Source organism: Myotis brandtii, unplaced genomic scaffold (genome assembly GCF_000412655.1).
Source record: "Myotis brandtii unplaced genomic scaffold, ASM41265v1 scaffold49, whole genome shotgun sequence".
NCBI classification, from domain to species: Eukaryota; Metazoa; Chordata; class Mammalia; order Chiroptera; family Vespertilionidae; genus Myotis; species Myotis brandtii.
This window is the reverse complement of record NW_005368707.1, coordinates 4191820-4200623: the sequence shown is the minus strand read 5'-3', so window position 1 is coordinate 4200623 and position 8804 is coordinate 4191820. Positions and strand designations below refer to the sequence as shown.

Sequence of the window (8804 nt, the reverse complement as noted above, 5' to 3'; positions counted from 1 at the left end):
AGCAGCGCTAAGGATGTCCGACTGCAGCTTAGGCCTGCTCCCCGCTGGCAAGTGGACATCGCCCGAGGGCTCCCGGGCTGCCAGAGGGATGTCTGACTGCCAGCTTAGGCCCGATCCCCCAGAAAGCGGGGGGTCCCAGACTATGAGAGGGCACAGGCCAGGCTGAGGGACCACCCCGATTGCACAAATTTTTGTGCACTGGGCCTCTAGTAGAAGATAAGAGAATAATTTTTATTAATTTACTTTGGTCAGCTAACAGAAATCCTGTAGCAAAAATCCTGGGCTTAGATTATAATACAATGAAAGAAGACTCATCTGTATTAAATATTCTTGATAAATTAACCAAAGACGATGATACTGAAAGTGAGATTAAGATGAAGATTGCCATGCTACTTAAGCAACTGGATGTACACCTCCTCAATCATTCTCTAAAACATATTTCATTGTGAGTATTTTAAAAGATAAAACTCTAAACATTAGTGCAAAAAGTGCTTTCAGAGTTTTAGGGAAAAATAAAGTATGGGAATTATTGCTATTGACTTAACATTCAATTGTATTGGAATAAAATTTTAGTTTATCACATGGATATTTCTAGTTCTAAAAATTAAAATTTGCTCTTAACAGTGCTAAACATTCTAGTGGGGTTTCATCTAATTCTGAAGACATTAAGTGGCCTTAGAATATTTGGAGTCTCTTAATAAGACTCAGATAAATTATTAAATTATAAGGTAAATATTATGTAGAGTTTTCAGGTTTAAAACTTGTTCATTTTTCTAGTGCTTTCTAGTATTTTAGTATTGTCATTAAGAAATAAAATGAATATTTAAGTGAGTATATTTAATGTTGTTCAGTAATTCCTTGATGATTTGACAGTGTTATGACATTATAACATGGCTAAAATTAACTGCAATTTTGTTATTGTTTTATAATTACCTCCAATTTTAATTATAAAAAAATATTTCCCTTGACATAATGGAATGTCTTCATGTATATTTTATACAATCTGTTATAAAATATTTTAAATGAACATCTAAACATTTATTTCAGAGAAATACCTTTAAATCCAGCAGCAGTTAAGAACGAGATAGAACTGCTCAAATGTTTCTCGGGAAAAGGAGAACAAACAATCTTGGAATCTATCAAATATACCTCAGGTTTACATTTCAGATTCATTTATGTTATATATGTTTTCATAATTATCATTCAAAATGCTTCAATAGCTACATTGGAACTTAATATTTAAGAAAATGAAAACAATTTAATAATATTTATTTTTGAGCCAACATATTTTACAAAACTCTAAGCTGATTGATAATTGGTTTCAGATTATGAATATTCAAATGGATGTCGAGCCCCACCTTGGAGGCAGATTCTGGGGGAAATTTGTTATGTGCTGGTGAAACCACATGATGTTGAAACTTTGTGCATTACTTGTAGTGAAGAAGGAGTGTTTTTAAATGGTGTAAGTAATTTTTAAAAACAGAATTGACATTGGTGCTTAGGTTGGTGTCTTGAAGTGCAGACATGTCTCTAGGGTTAAACCCCAGTGAGCATAGAAAATGAAACGCTGTTCTGTGGGATTCCAGCAGATCCTTTTGCTGTGTGTGTTTGCTGTCTCAGAATTAGCCCCAGTGTCCCCATTGCAGGCCAGTCTTCTAAGAAATTGCTTCCAACAGACTCATTCCACTCCATAAAAGAAAAACCTCTTTAACATAATCACAAGTACTAAAGGAAAGAAAAGTCAAAAAAAGAGCACTGAGATAACACAGAAGCAATAACTGCAGCTTCTGCCCTCAGAGTTGAGGGATAAAGGGAAGAGGAGGAGGGATTGTCAAAATGTGGATGCCTGGAGGTGCCCCATGCAGCTAGGACCCTGATGCCTGGGGAGGGGCTGCTGCCAGGCTGTGCTAGTACCTTAGGGTCTCAGAGGAGGACGCTTGCAGGGCTGAGGCTTAGACTCCTGGAGAGTAGACCCTGCTTACCTGGGTGAAGGTCCCTTAGGAGCTCAGAGGAGGGTTCCCCACAAAACTTGGACTTACACCTCTGAGGATTGGTCACTTCTAGGCTGTGCTAGTCCCCCCGGAGCTCAGGTGGCCTCCATGACACTGGGACCCAGTCGTCTGAGGAGTGAGTGCTGCCCAGTTAGTGCTGGTCCCTCAGGAGCTCAGAGGATCTTGTCAGAGCAGAGACTCAAATCTTTGAAGATGGTGCCCTGGCAGGCTGATGAAGGTATTTCTCAGGGGAAGGGTGTGAAGAGCCTTGTTCTGGGACTACAGGGAGAAATACTTCTGGAAATTAGAACCAACTGTTGTTACTGGAAGCAACTGCCACTGCCAGGGGTGTGGGACCGTTGCCAGGGTGACTAACAGGAGCAGGCGACAAGTAGAAGGGAGCATGTCTTTTCTCTCACTTCCTGTTGACTGAAGCTAACCTGCCTGGCAAAGGTGAAACACAGTTTTGCAGATTCCCAGCCGAGTATCACACAGCAGAGTGTGGATAGGTGAGCTTTGAGCTGAGAGCGAAATAGCACATAGCCTTCTGAGTTTTCTAGATTAAAAAACTTTCGCGTTTCATATCTGTTCACTGAATTTAGCTAGAAGGAGCTCAGCTTTCTTCTCTGCAACACCCTGCCCTCAGTGTCTTCAATGTAGTTTTGCGTCTCACTATAACCGGACAATCAATGGGTCTGTGCTGCCTGTTTCTACTTGAGCCGATTAAGCAGAGACAGGGTTAAATCATATGAGCATTTATTCCAATACTGCTGGTATCATAGGAGAGCAGCAGGTCATCCACAAAAATCTGCTCTGCACCCTACCATAAACCAGCTTATATTGGGTAGAAGGACAGAGATTACATGGGGAAGTAGGCAAAAAGGGCAAATGGGCAGTTTACAGATATGCAAAGGGACTGGGGGCAGGGGGCCGTCTTCAAAGAGCTGGTTTCTGCAACAAAGTTGTTAATCTTCCCATGATAATAGGCAGCTCCAACTGGGGAGTATGGGCTACATTTCCAGTTGAGCTCCCAGGTCCCCGGTACTTTCTTTAATCAGAACAAAACAATCACGGTTAACAGAGCATGGTTAATATTTCTTCCCGTTTTGTTTTTTTACTTCAAAATAAGATATGTGCAGTGTGCATAGGAATTTGTTCATAGTTTTTTTTATAGTCCGGCCCTCCAACGGTCTGAGGGACAGTGAACTGGCCCCTGTTTAAAAAGTTTGAGGACCCCTGACCTTAGAGAGTTGTCACACCTGGGCTTGGGTTGGTGTCTAGTTACTGGTGCTGTGTTCTTGATTACTTGTAGCGCCTTTCCTGACATGCCTTAGGTGCTTTTCTTATCAGCATGACAATTAGCTTATTTCTGCAGTAGAGGAGGGAGATGACCTAAATATAATTTTGCTTTTGGTTTGTTTTGCTACTTTAGAAAAGTGAAATTTCCAATTAAAAAAATAAGAAATTAAAAAAGGAATTATTTGTGTTGACTTTCCTGAGTGGGATGAGGAGCCTTTGCTTCTTATTCACAGACCAGTTTATTTGATATGGAAACATCTAAGTATTCCCCTTAGTTTAAAAATGAAACACAAGGAACATGAAACCATTCAGTAATTACAACAAAATGTATAATACACTACAGTTACATATATATTTGGTTAAGGGAGAATAATGGGGGCAGGAAAGAAGAGAGGGATGAGGGGAAAAAAAGACAAGAAGAGAGACAGAGGCAGAGGGTGGAAGGACAGACAGATGGTTGCATAGAGACATAACCCTAGAAAATAAGCCTAGAGCAACCATGCTACACAGAACAAGAGAGCAGTGTGACAAATAGAAACACAGGCTTTCCTGCGGTGGCATTCTAATCTTGAGGCCTTTTATGACCTCAAAGGCTCTTGAAGTCATAATGTATTTCTCTCTAGAGGAGCCTAGAGGGAAGGAGGTTCTCACTCCCTTGCTGAATAGCAGAGGGCCTGCTGCATACAGGAGGTACGCAGTAAAGGCTTGCTGAAAGAATGAGTGAATAGGTAACAGTACTTTAAGAGGGAAGGGTTTCGCCTTTACATTTCATATAGAGACTACTGTATGGATCCTTTAGAGAAGAAAAAGAATGTGTACTTGGGTTGTGATGTATTGATCAGTTTCTTATAATGCTATTATATTAAATAATAGCACCAACTTTTTCTCCCAAAGGGCAAAACAGATGATGAGGAAATTAATTATGAGAGAAAAGGAGTGATTTATAAAGACCTTGTCACATGTTTAAAAGAAAAATCAGCAAAATTTTCAGAAAATATGTCTAAACAGGTAAGTTTTATAGTCTCTTTTGAACTTTCATAGCATTATATTACTTGACGATAACTTTCTATAGTGTAAAAAGTTAGAGTAAATGTGCCTGTTGTTGGGCACTGCTTTTAATTACTAGAGCATTTTACACAATAATGTAAAGTAAGAAATATTGTAAGGTAGTACTTTAAGAATGTTTCTCATTTTCTTTAGGTGATAGATACAATATTTCACTTTGTTTTCATTTTCCCTTTTGAATGCATAACACTAAGAATAAAGGACTCAATCCTGTTAGTGAAGCCTAGATGTTTTGAGTATTTTCATCCCCATGATCACTACCTAACTGCATGTGTGTAGAACTGTGCCTCTTGTGTCCTCCATGGTTTTTGAAATAGTGCTGAACAAAGTAAATAAAATGTTGACTAAAGTTGATATGAGTAAGAACGATATGCAAGAAACACTAATATGCTGTACTTAATCTTCAGGCTGATTCTCAAGCTGGTGTCAGTTCAATAGAGTCCCCTGAGATGGTTTCTCAGGCCCATTTTTTCCTAACCTGCCACTTTGGGAGTGCTACCTTTTCTTCCTGGACTGTTCCTGTTCTTCTCATGGCACTTCCCTGTCTTCCTGTGGATTCTTTTTTGTTTTCTAGTGTTTGATCACTTGTTTCCTGGACCCGAGTTTTCCTTTGTTGTTCCTATTTTTGTTATAAAATATATACATAAAATGTAAAATTTGCCACTTTAACCATTTTAAATACATTATTCAGTGCCATTAATTGCATTCACAATATTGCACAACCATTACTACTGTCTCTTCCAAATCTTTTTCATCATCCCAAATTAAAACTTGTACCCATTAAGCAATAACTTTCCGGTCCTCCTTCCCTCAGCTCCTGGTAAACTCTAATCTACTTTCTGTGCCTGTGAATTTTTCTGTTTTAGAGATTTCATATAAGTAGATACATACAGTTGTCCTTTGTGTTTGGCTTATTTCACTTAGCAGGATGTTTTTGTTTTATGCAGGAAGCTGTCTGCTGAGACCAGATATAGTTTCATTTTTATTTTTTTTTGTTGACAGTAGTACAGATGTCTCCCATTTCTTCTGCCTTTCCCCGCCCCCGCCCAGCCCCTACCCCACTCCCAGGTCTTCACTACCCTATTGCCCGTGTCCGTGGGCTATGCATATCCTATATAATAAAAGGGTAATGTGCAAATAGACTCAACGGCAGAATGACCAGTCACTATGATGTGCACTGATCACCAGGGGGCAGATACTTAATGCAGGAGCTGCCCCCTGGTGGCCAGTGCACTCCCACAGGGGTAGCGCTCAGCCAAACGGCAGAATGACCAGTCACTATGATGTGCACTGATCACCAGGGGGCAGATACTTAATGCAGGAGCTGCCCCCTGGTGGCCAGTGCACTCCCACAGGGGTAGCACCGCTCAGCCAGAAACCGGGCTGATGGCTGGCAAGCACAGTGGCAGTGGCGGAAGCCTCTCCTGCCTCCGCGGCAGTACTAAGGAAGTCCAACAGCCAGGCCTAAGCCATCAGTTGGGCATCCCCCAGGGGCTCCCCGACTGCAAAAGGGTACAGAATGGGCTGAGGGACCCGTCCCCCCCCCCCTCCGAGTGCACGAATGTGTGCACTGGGCCTCTAGTAAGTATATAAGTTCTTTAGTTTATCTCTCCTCATTACCCCACCCCCACATTGAGGTATGTCAGTCTGTTCTATGCCTCCATACTTAGGGTCTTATTTTATTAATCAGTTTTCATTAGATTCTTCCACAAATAAGTGAGATCATGTGATAGTTGTCTTTCTCAGATTGGTTTATTTCACTTAGCATAATACTCTCCAGGTCCATCCATGCTGTCCCAAAGGGTAAGAAATCCCTCTTTTTCACAGTTGCATAGTGTTTCATTGTGTAGATGTCCCACAGCTTTTTTATCCATTCATCTACTGCTGGGCACTTGGGCTGTTTCCAAATCTTAGCTATTGTAAATAATGCTACTATGAACATAGGGGTGCATATATTATTTTTCATAGGTGTTTTGGGGGTTTTAGTATATATTCCCAGAAGTGGGATCGCTGGGTCAAATAGCAGTTCCATGTTTTAATGTTTTCAGGAAACTCCATACTGTTTTCCGTAGTGGCTGTACCAATCTAGCATAATGTTTCTAAGGTTCATCCGTGTTGTAGAATGTATCAGAAATTTATTTCTTTTCATGACTGAATAATATTCCACTTATGTATATATTACATTTTGTTTATACATCTGTTGATGAATGCTTGGGTTATTTCCACCTTTTGTTTGTGTAAAATGTTATGAATATTGGTGTACAAGTATCTGTTTGTGTCCCTGTTTTCAATTCTTTTGGATATATATACCTAGGAGTGAGCTACCAAACTGCTTCTACAGTGGCTGATCCATTTTACATTTCTACTTAGCAATGTATAAGGATTCCAGTTTGTCCACATCCTCACCAACACTCGTTATTTTCTCTCTTTTTTTCTGTGTGTGTGTGTGTGTGCTTGTGCTTTTGTTATCATTTAAGAAACCATTGCAAAATCCAATGTCATAAAGATTTGTTTTTATCATTTCTTTTAAGAATTTCCTAAGTATTTTATTCTTTTTGATGCTATTGTAAATGGAATTGTTTTCTTAATTTTCTTTTTGATTATCTACTACTAGTGTATAGAAGCACAACTTATTTTTGAGTGTTAAAATCAGATTTGATTTTTAATGTGAAATTAAAAACGGAATCCTGTAAATTTGCTAAATTCACTTATTAACTCCGTTTTTTCAAAAATCTTTCAATAAGTGTAAGTCATCTCTGAACATAAATAGTCTTACTTCTTCCTTTCCAATTTGGATGTTTTATAAATTTCTTTTTCTTGTCTAATTACTGTGGCTACAACTTTCAGGACTATGTTGAGTACAAGTGATGTAAGCCAGCTCCTTGTCTTCTTCCTGATCTTAGTGGAAAAGCTTCAGACTTTCACCATTAAATATAGTACCTGTGGGCTTTTCATATAGGACCTTGATCATGTTAAGGAAGTTTTGTTCTGTTCAGTTTTCCTTTTCTTGGTACACCCCGTAAGTTTGGTAGAGCTTCCTGAGTAGCACAGGCACATAAGAGGGAAAAATTGATGGCTAACATGCCTGAAAATATCTTTATTCTTTTCTCTCAGTTGTTTCTATAATGACAGTTTGAAAATAATTTTTACTTAGAATTTTAAAGGCATTTACTTATGTTACCTGGTTGCTTTGCTTTGCCATCTAATAAAGTCTTTAGGATTTTCTCACAGCCCTGATGTTCTGTAATTTTCATGATGTTATGGTTGGTGTCAGTTGTTTGTTTTTTCATTAATGATACATGCATAAAAATCATATGTGCATAAAAAATGGAAAATATTGTTTGTGTTATATCTTTAATCATTGTTTTCCTCTCTGTTCTTTTTTTGAAACATACTTGTTGGATGTTGGACCTCTGAAATTGATCCTCTGATTATCTTTTCTGTCACCCCTCCCCACCCTTCTATAAATATTCCTTTACTTTATCTTCCAAATATTGCACATATCCTTAAAATTTAAGCTCTCTTATTTTCTTATTTTTAACATTCTGTTTATGGATATTTATTTTTACATAACATATGCTTTTATTTCTCTTGGGTAAAACCTAGAAGTTAAATGGCAAGGTCATATGATAGTTGTATGTTTAACTTTTTAAGTAACTGGAAAACTGCTTTGTAAAGTGGTTGTAATATTATACATTCACTCTGGTTGTGTATGAGAGTTCCAGTTCTTCCACATCTACACTAATAAAGAGAAAACTGGGTAATTGGCTACCGACCACTACCCTTTTCATTGGCTAATCAGTGAGTATATGCAAATTAACTGTCAGCCAAGATGGCGGCCGACAGCCAGGCACTGAAGCGAGCACGAGGCTTGCTTGCTGCAGACTCCAACGTTCCCCGCCTCACTTGCCGGCCTCTCATCTGCAAGTCTAAGCAACTATATACTATGTTGCAAATAAGAAGGTAAACAAAACCCCAGAAAACAGCCGGACTGAAACCCAGCCGGACCGAAACATTGTATCCATGTTTTCAGCAGCGAGGCCTCAGAGCTAAAGCTGGCCCAGAAAAAAAAAAAAAAAAAAAGAAAACAAGGAGCGGTTGGAAGCTTTAGTCACTCGCCAGCCGGAAAACAGCCCTCAGCCCCTCACCCAGACTGGCCAGGCACCCCAGTGGGGACCCCCACCCTGATCCAGGACACCCTTCAGGGCAAACCAGCCAGCCCCTACCCATGCACCAGGCCTCTATCCTATATAGTAAAAGGGTAATAGGCCTCCCAGCACCGGGATCAGCGGAGCAGCGAGGCTCCCGGCACCGGGATCAGCGTGACAGGGGGCAGCGCCCAAACCCCCTGATCGCCCTGCGGCTCTGTGTGTGACAGGGGCGGGGCCACAACCTCCCTATCCGCCCTGCTCTGTTCGTGACAGGGGAAGGCACCCCAACACCCTGATC

General features: G+C 40.1%; 1 protein-coding gene across 2 annotated transcripts in view; it reads left to right on the top strand.

The window, feature by feature from the left end:
• ARMC4 (armadillo repeat containing 4) overlaps nucleotides 1-8804 on the top strand; it is a 221512-nt gene that overhangs the window by 14271 nt on the left and 198437 nt on the right. The window contains exons 3-6 of one of the 2 annotated variants that reach the window (XM_005876555.2): nucleotides 253-445; nucleotides 1048-1154; nucleotides 1326-1462; nucleotides 4185-4298. In XM_005876555.2, coding sequence (XP_005876617.1) covers nucleotides 253-445; nucleotides 1048-1154; nucleotides 1326-1462; nucleotides 4185-4298 — 551 coding nt within the window. Of the gene's footprint in view, nucleotides 1-252; nucleotides 446-1047; nucleotides 1155-1325; nucleotides 1463-4184; nucleotides 4299-8804 lie in introns of those variants that run through there. The other variant, XM_014548019.1, reaches the window with a different exon arrangement.